Here is a 25,703-nt window from a genome sequence, read left to right on the forward strand (position 1 = left end):
TGATGAAGCATAAAATATTGATATAATGAAATGAATGATATATGCTTGTGAAGAAACAGTAAGAGCATGATATGTTTCATGACATGTACATATATGATTATCTTTGATATGTTGATACAAGGAAATTATGTAATTGAGACTATTATTAAACTCAAGTGCGACATGTCGAGAAAATAGATATATCAATTGTAGCACCCCAAACCCGGCCCAGAAGTTATGGCCAGATCCGGCATGCCATATCAAAAACGTAAAAAAAAAATTCCATTCTAAGTCCAGAAAATCGTACTTGATGTTCAAAAGATTAATTCATTAAAGGTTAAAGTGAATGGAAGTTGTGCACCAGGTAGGAAACCGGAAAAGAGGTGGTGAGTCTATCGGACTGCTTAAGTACCAAGCTCCCTTCGGATCCAATCCTAGACATGCATACCGCCATTGCCACACCTTAACGTCATGGATATTTCTAGGAAACGGATTTGATTAAGTCATTTTTAGGAAAAGTGATTAATTTTGGAAAATACTTTCATTGCGGAAGCTTTGCTTGCTGTCGTGTTATTTTGAAATCAATTGTTGTTTTTGAAAGCGCGCCCTAAAGCTATCCAATTTCAACAGTTAAAATAAGTATTACCTATCTTAGTAATACATATTAAAACCATAAAAAATAATTAAGCGGCCTTATTACATTTAAAAGCCCCAAAACTTCAAACGTAAATAAAAGGATGTCCAGTTCACCAGAAGAAAATCAAACTTTCAGAACGGGTGGCCACTCCGAATTCCCTCACAGCTCCAAGCCCACTATGGTTGGGGATTTCCTGCGTGGATGAAAATAAAAGGGGTGAGTTTGGGGAAACTCAGTGTGTAAGAAAAACCCATTCAAAGCCCAAGTCAGCTCAAGCCTATTGAGCCTAAGCCCATTCAGGTAACAGTGGTACTGGGCCAGAGCCCTTTTCAGATTACAATAAACTGGGCCTTAGCCCCTTATTCAGACAATAGTATGGCCCATAGGCCCATTTCAAAATACATGCAACATCAATAACATATGCAAGCCCATTTGGGGAGACTACTCAACTCACCAACCACTACACTCCACCCATACCAGCCATACACTCCATGTGGGGAATAGCTCAACCCACCCAGCCCAACACTCCACAGTTGCAGCCTTGCTGCTCAGTTAACAGTAAATTGAGGCAAAGCCTCCAGTACGTGGACAAGCCACTTTCAGTACTTCCTCCGTCAATATCCCAGTCCCATGCATCAGATAATAACAACATGGCATGCAGTAAATAACAACAGTCAAACATGCATTTAGGTCAATTTAACCCTAGGGGTATTTCGATAATTTATCTCTTAGGTGTAAAACTATAAATTTTCCACTTTTAAAGGTATTTCAGTAATTTATCTATTTTAGGGTTTTTCAGGCATATTCCTACTTTTCACGTACTAACAGAATCACGTATCGAGGGTTCTTACCGAATTGGGCCCGTTGGCCCATCATTCCAATTTTGGCCCACTAAGCCCAAAAATATCGAGGGCTCAGAAATCATGCACTTTGCAGTCCAAACATTGCAGCTTACCAAAAACATTAATCGATTTACCTCACGAGCATTCGCACACTCGCAAATCTACAAAATACCAGTTTTTGGCATTTCGGCTTTTCGGCTTTTGCCGATCTAGACTAAGAAAGAGGGTGTTAGTTACACACCTGTTTGCGACGATATGCTGACGAGATCCACACACACGAACTGCCTACAATTGGATTACTAACACGTTAATCTAACTATTCAAACACGAACTACATATTAACCCCTTACAATATTCGGCCAACCACACCTACAGATCATAGTAAGCTTATAAGAAATCAATAAGCAACTCATTAACAAATTTTTGTCAATGTTTACCACATAATCATAATTTCACTGCAAGCTGTCTTCCTGAGCAACAGTCACTAAATTATTTATAACTGGAGCTACAAAACTCCAAATCAAGTTCCGTTAATTTTCCCTGAAAATAGACTCATATATATTCTATCCATAAAATTTTCAGAATTTTTGATTTAGCCAATCAATACCAGATTTTTCTAAAAGTTTCCCATGTTTTTCTGTTTGACTAATCTGACCACTCTTCATTACGAATCAAATTTCTCATTGTACAGAATTCAAAATATGTTCTTGTTTATTTCATTAGAAACTAGACTCAATAAGCTTTAATTACATAATTTATTCAGCTTCTAATTCATCTCCCACAATTTATGGTGATTTTCCAAAGTCACGTTACTGCTGCTGTCCCAAGCAGATTTATTACCAAATCACTCTTTCACACATACCTTGCATGCATGTTATTTAAACATGTATATCACCAATCAATCATCACATATCTATGATTTTACTTAAGTATAATCTCCATTTCATCATTTTAAAGCACAACATGTTAGCTGATTTTTCCCTTTAACATCTAAGGCACATGCATGCTCATTTGTTTGGCTCAACTTCACCTATCTTCCATTTTTCATCAAAAGAACATGAAACAACAACCATTTCCTTCATTTTAATTCATGACTAAATGCTTACAACACAACTAAAAATCAAAATATACTTCAAGAGTTAAGGTAGAATCAAGAAGAACTCATGAACCTCAAAATAGAAGTAAGGTACCAAGAACTTACCTTCAATTTTCCTCCTCCTAATGACCGAATACTCAAGAGCTTTCTCCTCTCCTTTCTCTTCTCTAACTTTCAGCTATGATGAACAAAGATGGACAAAACTTTGTTCTTTTCACCCCTTTTTCTTTTAATAAAACTTCATATTTCATCCATTTAATTCTTTAATACAAAAGACATGAAATTCTTATCATGAAACATTTACCTAACCCATTATCATGGAACATTTACCTAACCTATTATCAATTTGTATCAATTTGTACCATAAATTATGGATATCAAATGCACATTTTGTCTACAACAACATGATGGCTGGCCACTTCATGTAAAATGGGAGGTTTGTCATGCAAATCCTCCTATTTTGCACTCCTATTTATTTGGCCACTTCAATTTAGCCTATAGCATTTTCAAACATTTTCACATAGGTTCTATTTCATAATTTCACCCCCTTTTTGTTATGGAACAAAAATTAACTAAAATTGTCGGGTTTTATCTTAAGTTTGGGCTTTCTAGAGGCCCACTAACATAATTAAACCTATGCCAACACTCACAGGATTCCCGAAAATTGGGGCGTTACATCAATGTTGAATTTATATGAGATATGTGCAAGTATACTAACAATGTTGTTGTTTGATGCTTATACAAGTGCCAAACTGTTGATTGAATGGTAATATATTTATTTTATATGATGCATTGAATCGGTAAGTATTTTAATTTTTTTAAGTGATCTGCAAATGGTAGTAATGCTCCGAAACCCTGTTCTGTCAGCGAATACGGGTTAGGGGTGTTACAAAATCTCTTCATTCATTTCCTCTCCTCTATATAAAGCCAAGTTAAGAGACTTCCAAAACACATCATAAAAAAAACCATCAATATAAAAAATTCATTCTAAATTCATTCCTCTTAGTGATAGAGAAAGGTAAGATTGTGTTCGATTGATCACTTTGTTGTGCTACTACTGTGATCGTTTGTTGTTGTATCTTGGGAGACAGACATCCAACGTTACTCAAAACACCGAGGAGAGATTGAATCTATATTAAGGAAACTATTCATACAGGCCTCAACAAAATTCTTCTTCTAATTTTTAACTCTGTCTGATTATAGGTATTCTGTTGTGCTACTTCTATTGCATTGTATTGCATTATTATTGTTACTAACATATTAATACTACACACGATATTATATTTTCTTACAATCTTAAGACAAAAGATTTTTTGTAGTTTTAATCTAAGGCTATAGATTATCATCATAATTTATTTAGGTTGGTTTATACTTCTATTTAAAATTTTAATTTATTTATAGATTCTGGTCCTTCATTCTGAATACAGAAAAATGTCTCATACGTCAAATAACTCATCTAATTCAAAGGTTGAGGCTATTGTCACTACTTAGACTCAAGTTGTGAGCCAAATGTTACTTATGACTATGAGTCACAATAAAAAGCCTGCGAAATCCACTGGAGAGAATTTTAAAACATGGCAACAGAAAATGTTGTTCTATTTGACCATGTTGAATATGACAAAATTTTGAAAGATGATCCTCCTATTTTTAGAGAGAATGAAGAAGATGCTATTACCGTCTTCAACATTGCCGAAGCATGAAACAACTCTGATTTCCTATGCCGTAACTACATTTTGAACGGTTTATCTGATGAAATTTATGAAGTATACAGTATTAAGAAAACAAATAAGGAATTATGGGAATCAAAACTGAAGATGTTGGTGCCAATAAATGCTTAGTTACCGAGTTTTTAAACTTTATAATGGTTGATTCTAAAGCTGTTGTAAATCAAGTACAGGAATTCCAACTGACTATTCATGGCATTCTCATAGAAAGGATGGTTATAAGTGAATCATTTCAAGTGACAGCCGTTATTGAAAAACTTTCCCCTAATTGGAATGTCTTCAAGAACTATCTTAAGCATAAAAGAAATGTAATGACTGTGAAAGATCTGATTGTCAGACTTTAAATGGAAGAAGACAATCGAGGTGCGGCAAAAAGACTAAACAAAGCAATCCTAACTTTGCTAAGGCAAATGTAGTGGAAGTCAATAAGGGCTCTAAGAAAAGAAAACATTCTTAGACTGGTCTAAACTAGGACCAAAAGTCGGTGTCTTCAAGAAGCTAAAATTTCAAGGAAAATGTTTTAATTGCAAAAAGATGAGACACAAGTCATCTGATTGTAAGTTTCCAAAAAGAGTTAGAACAAACGAGGCCAACGCTGTGGAAAATATTACTAATGAAGTATTTGATCTTGACCTTTACGCTGTAATTTCTAAAGTCAACTTGGTTGATTCAAATCTAAGAGAATGATGGCTTGATACTAGTGTCACACATTATATTTGTTGTGACAAGGACACCTTTGATGAGTTGGTTCCTTGTGAGAAAGGGGAGAAGCTCTATACGGGTAACGCTGCAACTTCCAAGATTAAGGGGAAAAGCACTGTGATTTTAAAGCTGACTTCTGGCAAAAATTTGAAACTTCAAAATGTGTTGTATATGCCTAACATATGCAAGAACCTTATCTTTAGGACCCTCTTAAATATGCATGGCTTTAGGATGATATTTGAATCCTAAAAGTTAGTTTTGTCAAAAGGGGGAACGTTTGTGGGAAGGAAATATGTATTAAATTATATGTGGAAACTCAATACTATCTCTGTAAAAGCCAATACTATGAATAAGAATGATGCCAAGTTAGGAGACTTCCAAAACACATCATACAAAACCATCAATATAAAAAAATCATTCTAAATTCATTCTTCTTGGTGATAGAGGAAGGCAAGATTGTGTTCGATCGATCACTGTTGTTGTGCTCAAGATTGTGTTCGATTGATCACTGTTGTTATTGTAACAACCTAATTTTCAGTGGTGTCGGAACAGTGATTCGAGATCATTAAATCCGACAAATGAGTAGGAAATATTATTAATTTATTGAGTATGAGTTAAATGTGAAGTTAGGAAAAATTTTGAAATAGTGAATAGTGTACTAAAAATAAATATTAAAATAATTAGAATAGAAAACGAGGTATCGAGACCTCGAGAATTTTAAATCGAGCCATAAATATTTTTATAAATATTTATGGAGTGTTAATAAGTTAGTATTAAAATCTCGTCAAGAAATTTTAAAATTCTGATAGTTAATTGAATAAAAAAGACTAAATTGTATCAAATGCAAAATTGTGGGAAATGATTAAATAGCTTAAATGATAAAAGAAAGAGGGTTTAAAAGGAAAATAGACCCATGGTCTATTTGGGCTGGACGGCAAGGGCATGAAATCAGCAAGAAAATAAGGAGAATTAAGGGTAAAATTGGAAAATTACAAAATTTACCTAATAAAGCTAGGACTAAAGTGGAATTATCTAGATTTCTCTTTATTTTCTGCATTCTCATCAGCAAAAACGCCATGGAAGAGTTCCCTTAAGCTGGTTTTTCAAATTTTTACTTCAATTAAGTTTAATTCTTGATTATTTCTTGAAATTTTTGTGTTTTTGTGACTTTTACAACTAGGTAGCTCGGGTCGGGCATGCCCTTTCTTCTATTCTTTCTCGTCCACGAAGCCGGGGGTCCACTTGTTGAATTCATTGGTTTTTGATTCTGTGAAAGAAATTGAAAGTTGATATGAATATGTGCTAGAAGTATATGATGATTTGGCATGGAATTAGAGCTTTAAATTGTTTATTTGCTGATTTTATTGAAAGAATTGAATAGAAAGTGAATGTTTGGGACTTAATTGTAAAAGAGTTTGAAGTTAGAGTTTTATGTGAAAATTATGAATTTCAATAGTTATGAAATAACTTATAATGTCTAGGAAAAGTATTAATTGAGAAAATTATCTTAATTGAGGGTTTAATTGAGTAAGGACTGAATTGTATGAATTGTGAAATTTGGGGCAAAATGGAAATCAACATTTTGCACTAAAACTGTTTTGGACAGCAGCAGTAGTCTAACTTTGAAAAATCACAAAAAAATGTATAAATGGAATTATAGGATTAATAAAATATGAAATTAAAGCTTATTGAGTCTAGTTTCTTATAGAAGAAATGGTGTAAGCAATGGAATTGTAAATCATAAGATATGATAAATTTTGTAAGACAAGGTTAGAATGATTTCGGGTTCCCCTGTTCTGACTTTGTAAAATTATCAAAAATTGGATAAAAAAATTAGGGGCTTAAATTTATATGCTTAGAATTCTGAATGAGTCTATTTTCAAGAGAAACAAACAGGAACATCATTCGAATCCTGTACGAGGAGAAAATTAATTTTTAGTAAAGAAGGGTCAGAACTGTCAGACAGCAGAACAGGGGAGACTTCAATGAATAAACTGTATTAATTGCCCAACCAAAAATTATGAAATTTTTATGGCAAGAATACATATGAGTCTAGTTTTTGGGAAATTTTATGGAACTTAAGTTGGAGTTCTGTAGCTCAAGATAAAAATAATTTAGTGACTATGACACGGATGAATAGCTTGGATATTCACATAAGTAAATAGTGAAAATTATGGATAATGTTACTTACAAGTGTGTTATTTATACTAAGGATGTGGATGGAGAGGAGGAGGAAAAATATACATATATATATATATATATAAATGACTCGTGTATAAATTGATCACATGCCCGATTATAATTGATAAGTGTTGAATTAGAAATGATATAATGTTTTATTTGGAATATTTATTATGAAACTATGATTATCGTTATAATACAAAAATTGAACTTCTGAGTTTATATGGCTAAATTTTAATGATCATTTGTTAATTTTATGAATTTCATGATGTGTTATTTCATATGTATTGATGATAAAATCGTGAATAATTTAAAAGCATGAAAATTGAATAAATGATCAAATTGAGCACTTCAGTTCAATGACAAGATGAATTGACGGAAAAGACCGTGGTTGGTCCATGGCAAAGTGTGAAACGTAGGTATGGTATCATCCATACCGAGTTGTGAAACGTAGGTATGGTATTAACCATACCAAGTTGTGAAACGTAGGTATGGTATTAACCATACCGAGTTGTGAAACATTGGTATGGTATTAACCATACTGAGCTGTGAAACATAGGTATGGTATTTCCATACCGAGCTATGAAACGTAGGTATCGCGTCGTCCATACTGAGCTATGATACGTAGGTATGGCATCGTCCATACTGAGTTATGAAATATAGGTATGGTATTTTCCATACCGGGTATGAAAAGTAGGTATGGTGTTTTCCATACCGAGTTGTGAAACGTAGGTATGGTATTTCAATGAGGAAAACCATACTGAGTTGTGAATCGTGGCACTGAGAAACGACATACTCAATTTCGTAAGACGTTTCCTAATTTGATAATAAGTAATTTGATCAGTGAAAATGGTAGCTCCGGCTACCTGATCAGTCAATAGTGGTAGCTTCAGCTATACGTGACAAGTGATTTCTGTGTAAGACCATATCTAGGATATGGCATAGGTGTGATATATGTATAAGATATAAGACCATAGCTGAGCTACGGCATTCTAGTGAAAATACCATAGCTATGCTATGGCATCAGTGATTATTAGTGAAATTCAGTTGCATACCGGTACAGACCAAATCCGTAAGATGTTCACTAATTTGAAGAAGTTTGGTAAGTATTACATGGAATTATGTGACATAAGGAAATACGAGTTGATGAGACATGAGCATAAAACTTGGTTGATGAATGAGTTCATTTGTGATTATATAGTTTTACGCCTTGAGTGTATTATCCGTATGAATTGGTATTCCAAATGATTAATGAGAAAACTTCTAGTATGAAATAATCTAAGTTCGAAATGAAATATCATGAAAACGTACTTGAAATACATTGTTATGTCTTGTATATGCTATTTGAATTCATAAATGTGGAAAGTAAACGTATGTGGAAATATGAGATGATGATATCTGTACATGGAATTTATTGATGAATACGTACATCCAAATTTATATGATAGATTTTAGTGAACATTGAAATTGGGCTCAATAAGTGATTTGGTAATTTAAATCGTGATTGGCAGGAAGAGTTAGTAAATTACATATTTATGAATTGTTACACGTATTTGTCTGAAATACGAGGAAGTGATAGTAATTTATACATGGAAATATGAAACTATGATATATATAAAAACATGGAATATGTTTGATAAATGTGTTCATTCATAATTATGGAATTATGTACCTCATGTGTGCTATTTGCATAAAAATGATATTTCAAATACTTTGGTGAATAAAGCTTAAATATGAAATAGTATGAAATCGAGTCAAGTTGTTATGAAAATGTATTTAAATTATCTGTAAGTGTTTTGTGCTTCTCGATAATGCCTCGTACTCTATTCCGGCGACGGATACGGGTAGGGGATGTTACAGTTATGCTACTACTAATTGTTTATTGTTGTATCTTAGGAGACAGATGTCTAGCGTTACTCAAAACACTGAGGAGAGGTTGAATCTGTCTTAAGGAAACTATTTATACAGGCCTCAACAAAATTCTTCTTTTAATTTTCAACTTTGTTTGATTACAGGTATTGTGTTGTGTTACTGCTACTGCATTGTATTGCATTATTATTTTTAACATATTAATACTGCATATGATATTATATTTTCTTACAATACATCCCTAGAAAAATCAAAGTTAGACTGGGAAAAGATAACAATGTTTAATTAGAAGAAAAACCCGATTTAGTAGGGAACCCTTTGCCAAGTCGTGGCATGGCATATTACCTCGTTGGGACGTGGCGATGCTTCTTGTTGGGACATCGTTGTCGTGCCATCGTAACGTCTACTTTTCCTTGTCACGACATTGGCTCTATTTCATCCGAAATGCAAGGCACACTTCACAGCCACTGCTATCAAGTAGTAGTGCAACAACATCATACGTGCCATTGGGTCTATTTCTGTAACACCCTTATACCCGGTCCAATCGTACAGACCCCGTATAAAACTATTACATTTGGTGCCAAAACGGTTATGGCTAGATACTATTTAATTTAAAGATTTATACATAGTATTTTAACTAACCAACCATATTTGCAAACATACTTATAGTTTCTCTAATTCATTTCATATATACCAAGATAATTTAAGTAACCCAAAATAGATAGAATTTCAAGAGTTTACATTTTAGTCCCTAACACACAAAAACACATTTGATCTATCTATGTACATGCCATTTTAATTCAAAATATGGTACCTACTCTTGAAGCTCTTGAGGATGTGATAAGATCAGAGATCTCCTAGCCCGACTCTACCTCTTTGAGTCTAACTGTACCTACGCGTTAAAATAAACGCGTTAAGTCGGTGAAGGCTTAGTAAGCACAACATGTAACACCCCCAACCCTTATCCGTCCCCGGAACAGGATTACGGGGCATTATCAGTCAATACAGTTCAATTACGGACATTAATTAATATAATTGTTTACACTTATCCTAAATTTAATGTATCGTCCCTTTAATGGGCCCTCAAAGTCTATTATGAACAGTAAAATCAATTCGGGACTAATTTAAAATCACTACGAATTTTTTTCAAAATTTCAAAATTTTCCTACCCACAAGCCCGTGTGGTCTAGGGGACACGCCCACGTCCTTTACCTGTGTAACTTTCTGACTTATTACTTATGACCAAATTAGTTTTACATGGCCAAGACACACACCAGTGTGCCAGGCCGTGTGGACTCAAAATGAGTCTTACAATTCAAATTTACCCACCTTGCAAATCATAAACCACAAACATCATAATTTCTAATCTTTTAACTTACTCAAATTACGATCAAACACATCTAAAACATATTAAATCGACCATCTTAAGTGTCTAACCAATGTACCTTCATTGGTACCATAATTTTTATCAACAAAACCTAGCGATAATTTACTAATCAAACCTATTTATAATTATTCCCAAATTTGCATCTCTATACCAAACTTAATTAAGCTATGTGCTCAACCATTATCATTTATAACAACATTTATAGTAATTTTCCAAAATGACCACTTTAACATCCTAGATACATGCTATTACCAATAATTAACATAAATCTCCACTTACAGTTTGGGATCGACCTGGGATGCTGATTCAACGATTTGACTTTAACTTGTCTTGCACACGGAAACAAACCGTACGCTGAGTATGAACTCAGTGGTATTTCTATAATCTGAACACTTAATAACTTAACATACAGTTAAAATCATATATTGACCATAAAAATTCAATTATTCATTTCATGGATAAATTCTTTATAACTCATTCAATCTTTATCATCTATTATCCCGATTAGCTTTTCAAAATAAATTCACAAATCATTTAAAATAATAATATTTTCCATTCATATGCCATTCATATGTCCCACTTACACATCTATTCACTATTCAATTTCAGTAAATAATATTCAACTATTACATTTCATTCAGTAACCCGTATAATCCAAGCTAAATATCAGTCAATATTTTTCAGTGTCACTCAATTTATCAGTTTCATTTAGTAACATTCAATTATTCTACAGTAACAATCATTTGCTCAGTAGCAATCAGTTATTTAGTAACGATCAATTTTTCAGTAACAGTCAGTCATTCAGTACTTTTATTTACCCCTATTAACATGACTCGGACACTGACGGATACACAAATTCAACCATCACACCAGTACAGTACGGCACATAGTGCCTCATCGACCAAGCCAAAGTAAACAGTAATAGTAATAGTTCAATACAGAGTACCTCATCGGAATAATCTGAAGTAACAGTAACAGTACGACACACAAGGTGCCTTATTGACTTAAAGTCAAAGTAACAGTACGACACTTATAGTGCCTCATCGACTCAAGGTCGAAGTATCTCTGAACACTTCCAATCCTATGGCATATCAACTATATCCGACTTAGCCAGAATACTGTTAATAGGGTTTTCAATTTCACTTTCAATTTTTTTCAACCAATACACATTTCAATTAATCACATATATTCTCAAATCAATACAATTCACTTTACTTTTCAATAACAAATATTTAAATTTCACAATAATCACATATTCATAATTAATTTCCTCACATTCCCAATTAATATATTTTTCAAATATAACATACATCCAATATTTAATTTTCATATCAACAACATATTTCCATATAAATTCAATTCAATAACACTTACTAATACTTACCTTAATTTCTTACAATAACATATAAACCAGAATATAACAGTTAATAATTAAAATTCAGATTAATTACCATTTCAATTTAAATTCAATACCAATGCTCAAATATCATATAAATTATAATTTCACAAATACTCAATTCAATATCAAATATACTACAATTACCTTAATTTTCTTACCATAAACATTTAAATTAAAATATAACAATTAATAATTACATTCGGATTATAGAAATACAAACCATAATTTTCGAATTAACCCCCATCGACTTTGCCTTTTTCCTTGTTTAGCCGAGGTTTCCAACACAATGTTAGCTACGGAAATCAATTAAAAATTATCAATACACTACCATTTAATTTCACATTGAATATTTCAATTTTTATTCAACTTTTTTCTAAATTCTAATTTAGTCACTAAACCGAAACTAACTTTTATTCTTCACATTTAACTCAATACTTTCATTCAATTCCCACTTTAAACTAACTTCAACTCTCTAATTTCACCATAAAACCATAATTTTGAAATTTTTTCAATTCAGTCCCTATTATTCAAAACTTATAATTTTCTTTACAATTCAATCCTTACTTCACTTCTAACTTGAAATTCTATCAATTTAACCCTTAATTCATCATTTTATTCAACATAGACATATCTAGAAATTTAATAACTTTCAAAACTTCAACTTAATTTGAACAAAACTTTACTCTAAAGCTTTTAAAACATCAAAATTAAGTAAAAAGGGCTTGATTGACTTACCAATTAAATTTCCAAACCTTCAAACCTAAATTTTCCCTTTTGACTTACCAATCTCCTTTCTTTCTCCCCATTTCGTTCCAAATTCTGTTTCTTTCCATTCTTTTGTTTTTTCTTTCTTTTATTTATTTATTTATTTAATCAATATAAAATAATATCAATATAATAATATTTACTTAAATAATAAGTAACTACATACATGTATTACAAATGTATGTATAATATTTATTACACATGTATTTTATTTTTATCACACACTTGACATTCACTTTGGCTTATTTACTTATTTAGTCCCTTCAATTTTCTTTATTCTATAATTAAACTTTCACACTATATTCAATTTAATCATTTTATCCAATTATCCTTAATTTAAGCTAATTTACTTAATTAAACTCTAATTAACCACTCAATTAACTTCGTAAATATTTTTAATAAATATTTACGAACTCGTTTTTCAGAAACGGAGACCCGAAAATATACTTTTTCGATAACCGTAAAATTTGAGTCATTACACAACAATAATAAATAGGTAAATAAATCATAATTAAAATATTTTAAACTTATTCAATTAATACATATTTACACACATTTAAGCTTCTTTAACTATGCCTTATATTAATAAAATTTAACTTATCTTTTTTTTTTGTAAGTTATCAAACTTACCTTAACACATTAATAATTCACTTTTGTTCACAACTAATATTCTTAGCCCAAAGTAGACTTTATAGAACACACCGGATATACGGAACAAACACAGAGGTGCATTATTATGCATTAATGAACAGAGAGCACTAAAGTGCTATACAGAAAGCACGAATGTGCTAAATAGAGTGCACTAATATTCTAATAATCAGAGAGCATTAATGTGCTAATTATCAGAAAACGCGCTAAAATTCCTTAATGCATGCTACTAATATCCTAGTAGTTCTAAATTCTGTCTACTTTGGCATTAAAACTGAATTTCATACATTTAAATATTTTACATAAATATTTCGAAAAAGATTTCTCATTTTTCCATCATTACGATTTAGTCTCCATTTCACAATTCACAAATGTCTCACATTTTTCACATATATATTTTTATCACAACATTATTACTTAATGTTCAAACAATATACCATCTCATATTCTCCATCTATAATTTTCTTTACAAATTTCATAATTCCATAATCTAATTATTTTTTTATTTACAAATTTAAATATATATTTTCCATTTCTTTTCTAAGTAATTTGATACTACAATATAAGCATTTAAATAAAGATAATTTAAAAATCTAGTAGTACTTGCAACAAAAAAGTTGAGATGATGTCTTCCTTCACTCCTTAGCCTTCTCTTTTCCTTTTTCTTCAATTAGGTCCTCTCTTTTCTTTTCTTTCTCTTCAATTTCATATAAAACATATAACATTTGTATGTTAAAAAAAACAATCAAATAATTTTCCTATACTATTTAATTAAAATAAACATGTATGGTATGATAATTTCATCATTTTTTTTACCTTAGCTCACATTTCAATTTAATCCATTAATCAAAACTAACTTTATTTTATTTAAAACTAATTTCATATTTTCATTCAAATTCCACTTTAGACTAATTTTAACTTTCAAATTTCACCATAAACCCTAATTTCAAAATCCTCTCAATTCACTCTCTATTAATTAAAAACCTATAATTTATTTTACAATTCAATTCTTTTCTCAATTCTAACTTGAAATTCTATCAATTCAAGCTCTAATACTTCAATTTATTCTACATGAACAACATCTAAAAGTCCATTAACTTTCAAAATTTCAACATAAATCAGGTAATATTTTATTCTAGGATTCTAAAAACTCAAAAATTACAAGAAAAATGGCTAAATTGACTTACCAATTAAACTTCAAACCTTGAAACCTTAATTTTTCTTTCTTTTTCTTTCTCCCTTGTTCTTCTCTATTTAGTTTCAATATTCTCTCTTTTTCTATCTTTATTTCTTTCATATGCTTTTAATTATATAATATAATAATATATAATATAATTTAATAATATTTACTTATATTATAAGTAAATATATAATAATTACTAATATATATTTATTATTATTCCACGTCTATTTCACTATTATCACACACTTTGCACTTATGGTTTAATTGCTAATTTAGTCCCTTCATTTTTTTTCTCTATTCTATAATTCAACTTTTACCCTATATTCAATCTAGTCCTTATACCTAACTACTCTTAATTTAAACAAATTCACCTAACCAGAACCTAATTAACCACACAACTAATTTCGTAAATATTTTTAATAAATATTTACGATTCCGTTTTATGAAAACAGAGACTCGGAAATACACTTTCCAGTTACCCGACTATCGAGTCATTACAATTTCTAAACAAACCAATGGATATCTTCCAACCTTTATCTACATCCCATGATACTGTTGGATCATCATTGCGGAGTTTTGTATCATTATTAGAATTATATTGTTAATTCCCACTCTAACTGAATGCATCTAGAATTGTCATTAAAAATTGATTTATTCTGCAAATCATCCGAATAGGATCAAGGCCAGTATGATTGAATATCCTTTCATTTCTAACTTTCCAGATAGTCCATAAACCAACAAGAAGGTAAGTAAAGAACGCCTCACTCGTGCCACCTATCATCAATCATTGCAAACCAGAACTAGAGGCTTTAAAGTAAATCCATATGGTGGAAGTCATCCATATCGAGTGACAATTGACTTTTAAACCATACCGCCTTGACGAAATTACATTTCATTATGCTTCTAGCACATAAGGCATTCTAAATGTGTACTAATTATGCAAGACCTTTTATCTATCTCGACGTATAAAACGGATAAGAGATGTTAACAACGTAATTGCTCTAGGGTTGCAACTAACATTCATGTAAGGTATGGCTTGAAAACAATGATTAAATTCCATAAATTAAGAAAATCTTAAAACCTAATTCAAAATTAACTATCACTTTTCACATCTCATTCCAACATTTTTAGGTCTTAAATGTTATTTTAAACCCTCCCCAAAGTCTCATTATGAAATGAGAACATTAATTTGGGCATTATTCAAAATCATTTCGGAGCATAAAAGCTTAAACCTTGTGGTGCAGTACAACATGTCTCAAGACATGGGGTCAATGTCTTGAAATATGACCCTATGAACTGTAAATTTTAAACCTCAAGATCTCATCTATGTCATTAGACCGTTAGAGAAAAAATAAATATTGTAACTTCTTTATCTCAACACATATGTATTGTGTCTCGAGACCTAGAGGGAGAGTACCAAAATTTAAGCTTCAAACACTTAAAAATTATCTCAAAATTTCTAAAACATGCAATATCATGACTCAATCTGTAACAGCCTGATTTTCAATCGTATCGGGAATAGAGATTTGAGATCACTAAATCCGACGGGTGAGTTGAAAATTTAATAAATTAATACCTATGAGTCAAATGTGAATATAAAAGAATTTTTGAATTAGTGAATTTGGTGATTTAAAAGAATTAATTAGGTAAATTGGGTCGAGAATGAGGTATCGTGACCTCAACTTCATAAATCAAGCCATAAATATTTTTAGAAATATTTATGGAGTGTTGGTGAGGTAGTAATAAAATTTAGTCAGAAAATTTTAACGTTTGGGTGGTTAATTAAATAAAAAGGACTAAATTGAAAAGGGTGTAAAAGTTGCTAAAAGGATTAAATAGCTCAATTGTCAAATGAGGAAGGACCTAAAGTGAAAATAAGCCCAAAGGAGATATTTTGGGCGGCAATAACTGAGAAAAATCAGGAAATGGGTGAAATAAGGGCAAAATTGGAAAATTGACAAAATTGGCTAAATAAAAATGGGACTACATTGGAATATCTAGAATTCTCTCCATTTCTCTTCATATTCATCAGCTGAAAAACAGCCATGGAGGAGGGTTCAAGCTGGTTTTCATACTCTAGCTTCATGTAAGTTTAATTATTGCTTTCTCCTTGACATTTTTATATTTTTGGACTTTTACAATTGGGTCCAACTTACTATTTCATTAGTTTTTGATTCCATGTATAATTTTTGAAGTTGTTATGGATGAGTGCTGGAAGTATATGATGTTTTGGCATGGAATTAGAGCTTTAAATTGTTTATATTCTGATTTTATTGAAAGAATTGAATAGAAAGTGAATGTTTGGGACCTAATTGTAAAAGAGTTTGAAGTTAGAGTTTTATATGGAAATTCTGAATTTCAATAGTTATGAAATAACTTATAATGTCTATAAAAAGTATTAATTGAGAAAATTATCTTAATTGAGGGGTTAATTGAGCAAGGACTGAATTGTATGAATTGTGAAATTTGGGGTAAAATAGAAATCAACATTTTGCACTAAAACTGTTTTGGGCAGCAGCAGTAGTTTAACTTTGAAAAATCACCAAAAATTTTAAAAATCGAATTAGAGGATGAATAAAATATGAAATTAAAGCTTATTGAGTCTAGTTTCTTATAAAATAAATTATGTAAGTAATGGAATTGTAAATCATGAGATACAATAACTTTTGTGAGACAAGGTCAGAATGATTTCGGGTTCCCCTGTTCTGAATTTGGAAAATCATAAAAAATTGGATATAAATAATTAGAGGCTTAAATTTATATGTTTAGAATCCTTAATGAGTCTATTTTCAAGAGAAACATCATTCGAATCTTATACGAGAAGATAATTAATTTTTAGTGAAGAAGGGTCGAAATTGTCAGACAGCAAAACAGGGGAGACTTCAATGAATAAACTATATTAATTGGCCCAAGCAAAAATTATGAAATTTGTATGGTAAGAAGAAATATGAGTCTAGTTTCTGGGAAAATTTATGGATCTTAACTTGGAGTTCTGTAGCTCAAGATAAAAATAATTTAGTGACTATGGCACAGATGGACAGCTTGAATATTCACAGAAGTAAATAGTGAAAATTATGGATAATGTTACCTACAAGTGTGTTGTTTATACTAAGGATGTGGATGGAGAGGAGGAGGAGGAAAATATACAAAAATATATGAATGACTTGTGTATAAATTGATCACATGCCCGATTATAATCGATAAGTGTTGGATTAGAAATGATATAATATTTTATTTGGTATATTTATTATGAAATTATGATTATCGTTATAATACAAAAATTGAACTTGTGAGTTTATATGGCTAAATTTTAGTGATTATTTGTTAATTTTATGAATTTCATGATGTGTTATTTCATATGTATTGATGATAAAATCGTGAATAATGTAAAAGCATGAAAATTGAATAATGATCAAATTGAGCATTTCAGTTCAGTGACACGATGAATTGAAGGAAAAGATCATGGTTGGACCATGGCAACAATTGATAAGTGATAGCTTCGGCTACACTTATCTGATCAAGGAAAAGTGAAAGTGATAAGTGATAGCTTCGACTACACTTATCTGATCAATGACAAGTGAAAAGTGGTAGCTTCAACTACCTGATCAGTGAAAAGTGGTAGCTTCTGCTACCTGATCAGTGAAAAGTGGTAGTTTCGGCTACCTGATCAGTGAAAAATGGTAGCTCCGGCTACCTGATCAGTGAATAGTGGTAGCTTCGGCTACAAGTGACAAGTGACAAGTGATTTTCATATAAGACCATATCTGGGATATGGCATCAGTGTGATATATGCTACTGTATAAGACTATATCTGGGATATGGCATCAGTGAGATATGTGATTCGTGTAAGACCATAGCTGGGCTATGGCATCGATATATGAATATGTGTAAGACCATAGCTGGGCTATGGCATCATTATGTGAAGATGTGTAAGACCATAGTTGAACTATGGCATCGAGAAAACGAAGTACTCAATTTCGTAAGACGTTCACTAATTTGACAAAGTTTAGTAAGTGTTACATGAAATTATGTGATACAAGGAAGTACTAGTTGATAAGATACGAGTATAGGACTTGGTTGATAAATGAATTCATTTGTGATTATATAATTGTTCATCTTGAATGTACTGTCCATATGTATTGATAATTCAAATGTTTTAATGAATAAAATTCCGATATGGAATAAATTGAACACGAGACAAATAATTATGAAATTGAACTCGAAATTCATGAAAATGATGGTTATTGATATATGGAGACATGAGACATTGATATATGAATATGGAAAATGTTTGATAAATGTGTTTATTCATAATTATAGAATTATATACCTCATGTGTACTATTTGCATAAAAATGATATTTCAAATACTTTGGTTATTTAAGCTTAAATATGAAATAGTCTGAAATCAAGATAAGTTGTTATGAAAATATATTTAGATTACAAAGATATGGCTGATATATGTTGTATGATTACATAACGTGAAATTGTGTATATATATGAGAAATTGAATGAGAATTAAGCCCATACACGTTTCTTGTTATTTATATGAAGTGTACGACTGACAAGGGTGATGAAGTTATAAACAGAGAGTTACACGGGTTGAAAACACGAGCGTGTGACTCTCCAAAGTGTGAAAATTTTTTAAGTGTTGCAAAAGTTTCATATGTTTACGGTTTGGTCCCGAACCACCCTGAATGTATGTTTTGGGCCCCGTAGGCTCATATAAGGGACGTTAAACATATGTATGAAAGTTTTTAATTTAGAAAAAATTTTATGGCTGATTTTTTTACATGATTGATCATATTAAGTTTGGTAATGCCTCGTACCCTATTCTAGGCTCGGAATACGGGTAGGGGTGTTACACAATCAATAAAATGCATGGAAACTACCAAGCCTTAGATCATACTTTAGCATGAGAGCTGAACTAGAAATTCATAAGTTGTGTGACCATTCAATAAAAGCCTTCAATGCCAAACATAATAATGCTTCAAAACCTCATAATTTAGTAAGCACTTTAATGTTAAGACCAGTGGCGGAGTTAAGGAGGCTGGCAGAGGTTTTGGCCCCCTAAAATAGAAAATTTTTCATTTAGGCATTTTATAATTTATAAAATTTTAAATTGGTAATGTTAAAATTGTACTTTGACCATCCTAAAAATGATAAAAATTTGATTTAATCCTTTAAAAATTTCCGCTCCTCCCCCTTAAAATTTTTTTTCTAGCTCCGCCATTGGTTAAGAACTTCAAGTAGCTACGAAGCTAATATATATACCAAAAAATCATATATAAATTAATTTCATACTCTTCCAACTTTGTGATGGTTAAGTAATGGGGGAGTTGTCGATTAAGTTTTAGCTTGATTGGTATATGTATTGTTGCTAATGCAGTAGGACGTGGGCTCAAGTGCGTTGAAACACATTATCCTCCTATTTATGAGTTAGAGAGAGATTATGGGGAGAGCAACTATGATCAAAATATATAATAAGATGTAGAAATTATATATATAATATAATATAACTTTCACCTCCTCATTTAAAACAATGTTAAAAGAATCTTACAATCCTAAATTCAACATTTTTATTTACTTATTTGACCTTCACGTATATAATATAAGTTACATAATCAAATCTTTTATTTAAAAAATTCCACATAATTCAAATTAATGAAATTATCATTGGAAATCAATCGTTAAATAAGAAAAAGAAAAGCTAACGAGAAGTTAAATTCTTGAAATCAATCGTTAAATTTTAAATGCACAAATAATATGGGGATTAAAAGGGTAATAGGACGTTTTAGACCCCGCTATTGTCATTTAACTCCTAATTGTCAGAGACCAGAGTCTTAGCCCTTTCGTTCTCTTATTTTATTATCATTTCAATTTTTTTTTTAAATATTTCCTTCACTTTTACAAACTCCAAAACCTTAAAAATCAAGAGGTGTAGTTTCAATTTATTTTATGATCAAATTGCTAATTTTCTCTACTAAATTTATTTTAAATTCTAATCTCTAACACTTTCTTTTTGGTTTTTAAATTGTTGAATTCAGCTATTTGACCCGATATGTCTTCCAACTCGCAGAAGGAATCCACTGCTACTGGTCAGCTTAATCTCAGATTCTTTTTCTATGTTTTTTTTTTGCTGTTAAATTAGATTTTTGTATTTTATTCTGAGATCTGTTTGAGCTCCGTCTCATTGTTTCTTAATCGTCAGTTGACTTAATTTAGTGTTGTGGATTGTTCTAATCACTACTGTTTAGTACCATGTTTCGGTGATGAATTGATGTTGTTTTCGAATCCGAAGTAGAAAGGTAGCTTTCTTCGTTATTTTCAATGCTATATTGTAATTGTTTACTATATTTCCTTTAAGTAGTACTAAATTTAGTTCTTATACTTGTATTAGGGATTTTGTTGATTGGGACTGAGTAATATCGATTAATCCGATCTGTCTTGGTTGTGGAGTTCGTAAATTTATAAGTTCGGTTGGTTTTTTTATGCTTTTTTTTCTTGTCTTTTTAGGTGAGAAATCGAATTTGACAACGGAGGGCGAAAGCTCAAAACCTGAAACCTCCACGGGAGAGTCAAAACCAGTACAGGGTGGAGCTTCACCTGATACCATGCCTGGAATGGGGTTCACCCCACCTAATCCCTTCGATTTCTCAGCCATGAGTGGCCTTCTTAATGTAAGCTTCTCTTCTTTTATTTTAAATCTTGTTTTGGATTGTTATGAATTGTTTCTTTGAATGGGGAAAAAAATACAATCGTCTTTAAGTTATTCATTTGATCAACTTTTGATAATCATAGCTCATCACTTTGTTCCGTGTCTTTGCCGATGCTGCAGTAGTATGGCATCGTAAATTCTATGGTTAATCTCATTGATTCACTGTTTCAATTGAGTACTTATAATTTTATAGCACCTAGTATGACATCCTTGCTAATGGCTTGGGGCTGACAGAATAAAACAGTGTCCACTGATAATTTTAAGGCTTGGGTAAGGTTGTAAATTGGTCTGTAGTTGCACTTGGGGATATTAAATTTTGCGGGGTCTGTCTTTATGGGGCTCAAAGTTCAATCTGACATAGCTAGAATGGGGTGTCAAGTTGTGGTGGCAAATGGACAGGTTTGGTTGGGTCATATAGAGTTAAAGTCATTCTAGATTTTGGCTGTTATGTGTTTGAGTTATTTTCAGGTCGGGTTTCCCTTTAGTTCAGGTGAATGAAATTTGTATTTTTTTTAATGAAAAAGTTGTTATTAATTTTAGTGTCAAGTTCAATTTGTTAGGTGTTTGGGTCAGATCGTTCTTCAGTTTAAGGTACAGCTCATTTCGGATTTCGTTTAATTTGCATTCAGATCTTTGACTTTTTAGAATTTGTTATTCTAGTGACTGACTTCAGTCTGATGTTAATCTCATATTGCATTCCCTTCAGACTTGGTGGCTGTAACAACTTTGTCTTTAAATCTCAACAAATTTTAATTTTTGGCTTATGGATGTTAATAATTTCGGTTAGGATCCAAGCATCAAGGAACTAGCTGAGCAGATAGCAAAAGACCCTTCGTTTAACCAAATGGCTGAGCAGCTCAGTAAAACTTTTCAAGGGGCAGCAGTTGAAGAGAGTATTCCACAGTTTGATCCGCAGCAGTACCATTCAACTATGCAACAGGTTATGCAAAATCCCCAGTTTATGAGCATGGCTGAGCACCTTGGTAATGCATTAATGCAGGTATATGTGGGTTCTGCAAGTTTAAGCAGATTTATGATTTTTTTGTTTATCTTATGTATGGTAGATGAAGTTTTAGTGTCTTTCTTCAGGATCCAGCTATGTCTAGTATGCTTGACAGTTTGACTAATCCTCAACACAAAGATCAGATTGAGGAAAGGATGTCACGCATTAAAGAAGATCCATCATTGAAACATATCCTAGAAGAAATAGAGACCAGCGGTCCTGCAGCAATGATGAGGTGATTGATCAAAATACTAGGAGATTAAGAGCATCATCATATCATAAGCTTGTGTTGTGTACATTACTTTTCCTATAAGCTTGTGGGCATAACTTTTTCTCCTTTAGAATATCTACATTCAACAATTTCTTCGCTAAAATATTAATAAAGAAAAGGATTCTATTCTAGGTATTGGAATGATAAAGAAGTTCTGCAGAAGTTAGGTGAAGCAATGGGTGTGGCTGGTTCAGGAGATGCAGCCACCTCTGCTGGTAACTCTGCTGCAGATGAAGGCGATGTAGGAAATGAGGATGAGTCAGTTGTACACAATTGTGCTAGTGTTGGTGATGTTGAGGTATGGCTGAATGAACCCTTCGTACAGATGTTCTTCCCCTTTGACAGATAATCTAGAAACTCTTGACTGTATTCATTACTTAGGGTCTAAAAGCTGCGCTAGATTCTGGTGCTGACAAGGATGAAGAAGATTCAGAGGGAAGGACAGCATTGCATTTTGCCTGTGGATACGGTGAGGTAAAATAATATTCTAACTGAATCTCTCTCTCTCTCTCTCTCTGTGCTGTTGCATCACCTGAGAAATGAAGTGTTTTCATCTGGCTAGGACAAATTTGGTGTTGAAATAAGATAGTTTTAATCACTAAGGTAGCCTTGATCTTATCTATAACTTTTAGAAAAAGGTTAAAGAAAACACAGTTAACTTTGAATTTTAAAATGAATTTTATTTTGAAAAGGTAAAAACTTATAATATAAAATAATCACTATTTCGGAAGGAAGTTCTGAATTCACACATTAAAAGGGTAACTATTGACTCATTATTTTAGAAAACACTTCACCTTGATGAAAAGAAGTCTCTTTTGGATGAGAATCAGTTCATTACCCATCTTAGCGAGTTGATTACCTTTGGTGATTTAAGATCAGTGTCAAGTAGCACTGAGATCTCTAATAGCATCAATGCTGTAGAATTTGGATCCTTTTTGCTTGTAGCATCTCATCTTGGGATCTTTAAGGTGGGGAGAAATTTTATATCACTATTACATATCTAAACACAAATCAATAAGGCTCTGCTAATGATTATCAGATGTCATTGTTATCATGGAATCCGTCAGCTACTAAGCTATGCTTTAGTGGTATTTTATGCTTCTTGGTTTAGTGGTATTTTATATCCATTCCAGCTAATGCACATGTTATGTTTCTATAGCTTTGTAGATTTCCTTGCAAAGGAATGGGTGTAATTTCATGTTCATTTTATGGCTGGGTAAAGCTAATACAAATTTGATTTTATATTAAGGTGAAATGCGCTCAAATCCTTCTTGAAGCTGGAGCAGCAGTGGATGCTTTGGACAAGAACAAGAATACTGCACTTCATTATGCAGCTGGCTATGGACGGAAAGACTGCGTTGCCCTTCTACTGAAGAATGGCGCCGCTGTGTAAGTAAAACAAATTGTCAGTAAACCATTAATTTTGATCTCTCATGAGTATCGACCTTTTTTTTTCTTTCTCCTGTAACGTAACTTCTTACTGCAGAACTCTCCAAAACATGGACGGCAAGACTCCGATCGATGTTGCGAAGCTCAATGATCAGCACGAGGTAGTAAAGTTACTCGAGAAGGATGCCTTTCTGTGAGCTGGGAAGTGGCGCTGGTAAGTAAGGGGTATCGATCAAAGCTCGACCCATTTTATCTTTTTACAGATATGCTATTTATAGAATGGATTCTTCATGTGAAGAATGAGACAAGATATACGAATACTTATTTGAAAAACCTGGTGAAGTTAATGAAAATAGAAATATGTAATCACAAACAGGGATTTAAATTGCGGTCGCGGTCGCGTTTTCGGTCGCGTCGCGTTTGTCGCGGTCGCGGACATAACGGACGCTATTGCGGTCACTGCGGGTATCGCGATCGTGATTTTTTTTCAAATTCGCACAACTCATTGTAAAACATAGTAATTATAATTATAATTATAAAAATTCACTTTTAATGATTTTAGAATGTTTTCTAGCACTTATAAATCTTTATTAATATGATATGAGAACACAACTTTATATATGAAGTCCATGTCATATTAAAAATTGTGTCCAGAAATTTATATATATATATTTAAATTTAATAAAGAAATTTTTAAATAATTATTTTAAGACAAATTTTAACAATGGATAGGTGGATAAAAGCACAATTTACATGCCTATTTTCTAGTGTTTAAAATGGACGGTGGCTGTCCCTAATTAATGAGTAAAACAAGAGTCAAAGAAGAAACAAAACAGAGCAGCATGCCAATTGCCAATAAAGCCACAAACAAAAACAAAAACAGAAAAATTAAAAGAAAATGAAACGATTCTTTCTATTCCCTAACCCTAACCAGTAGCCTCCAAGGCTCCAAGCCTCCAACTCATCAGACTATCAACAAAAATGGCCGAATCTCTACTGCTGTTGAAACTTTAAAGTGTGAAAAACCAGGTAAAGGAATACTGGCTTAGAACTTAGAAGGGCTGAGAAAGAACTGGAAGAAACCTAGAAGTATTTCGAAGAGGAAATAGATGGGTTTGCTTTTCAGATTCAAGTCCTCGGTAGTTGGCTCGGCTCCTTGCTTTCATCTGCTGCTTGTTGTTTGCCCATATATAAGAAACAAAATTTCATATTTCTTTTTCTATTGGTTTTGAGTTTTGATTACTTTTTTTGTTTCTTTGACTTCTTTTTACTTTTTTTTTATTGAAAGCTCTCTGATTTTGCACTTTGCAGGTAGGGGAATATATTCCCTTTTGTTTTTCACTGTTTTTGTCGATTTTTGTTTGAGGGGATGACTTTTTTTTTAAAATTTACTGTAACGGAAAATAACGGGAATAGCGGCCCGTTATTGCCGCAATTGGCCGTTACCCGTTAAGTTGCGGCCGCGACCCACTGCTATTGGCGTGACTCCGCTTCACACCGCTATTTTCAGCAAAAGCGGTTTCGGACGGTGCCACTACCGCTATATAACGGCCGCTATTCTGATATCGGCCCGCTATTTGAATCCCTGATCACAAATTTATTTAAAGGGGACGACATTGTTGGACGTGATGGAACCTGTTGCCAAAGTGGTCATCTTATCTGCAACTCTAAGTCCGTGACACTAGGCTATAAATATGAGAGAAAGAGACCTTCCAATTTCGTCCGTTGATCCATTCAATAGCCTCATAGCTGTCGCTTTCCTCCTCGATAAAATGATAGCCAACATTTCAGGCCCAGCGAAGACCCTGTACCCACAACTCTGTTTGAACAATAGAGCAGCTTTCAATTCGGCTTGAAAAACCCTGCAACCAGTTCCCATTATGATCACGTTGCCTTCATTGTTCATAACCC

At 32.3% G+C, this 25,703-nt stretch overlaps 1 protein-coding gene across 2 annotated transcripts; it reads left to right on the top strand.

Moving 5' to 3' along the window:
- The first annotated feature begins 20,213 nt into the window (after positions 1-20,213).
- LOC107949222 (ankyrin repeat domain-containing protein 2A) lies at positions 20,214-24,348 on the top strand. 2 transcript variants are annotated; one of them, XR_005925780.1, is made up of 10 exons: positions 20,214-20,349; positions 20,459-20,509; positions 20,928-21,091; positions 21,917-22,129; positions 22,219-22,367; positions 22,536-22,701; positions 22,785-22,877; positions 23,653-23,792; positions 23,890-24,179; positions 24,218-24,348. XR_005925780.1 is itself a non-coding variant. In XM_016883962.2 (9 exons), the coding sequence occupies exons 2-9, from the start codon at positions 20,473-20,475 to the stop codon at positions 23,987-23,989; spliced, it is 1,062 nt and encodes a 353-aa protein (XP_016739451.1). In that variant the 5' UTR covers positions 20,214-20,349; positions 20,459-20,472; the 3' UTR covers positions 23,990-24,348. The 2 variants fall into 2 exon arrangements, 1 of the variants encoding a protein (XP_016739451.1); XM_016883962.2 differs by having other exon boundaries at positions 23,890-24,348.
- The last annotated feature ends 1,355 nt before the right edge of the window (positions 24,349-25,703 follow it).

This window comes from Gossypium hirsutum, chromosome A04 (assembly GCF_007990345.1).
Source record: "Gossypium hirsutum isolate 1008001.06 chromosome A04, Gossypium_hirsutum_v2.1, whole genome shotgun sequence".
Lineage (NCBI taxonomy): Eukaryota > Viridiplantae > Streptophyta > Magnoliopsida > Malvales > Malvaceae > Gossypium > Gossypium hirsutum.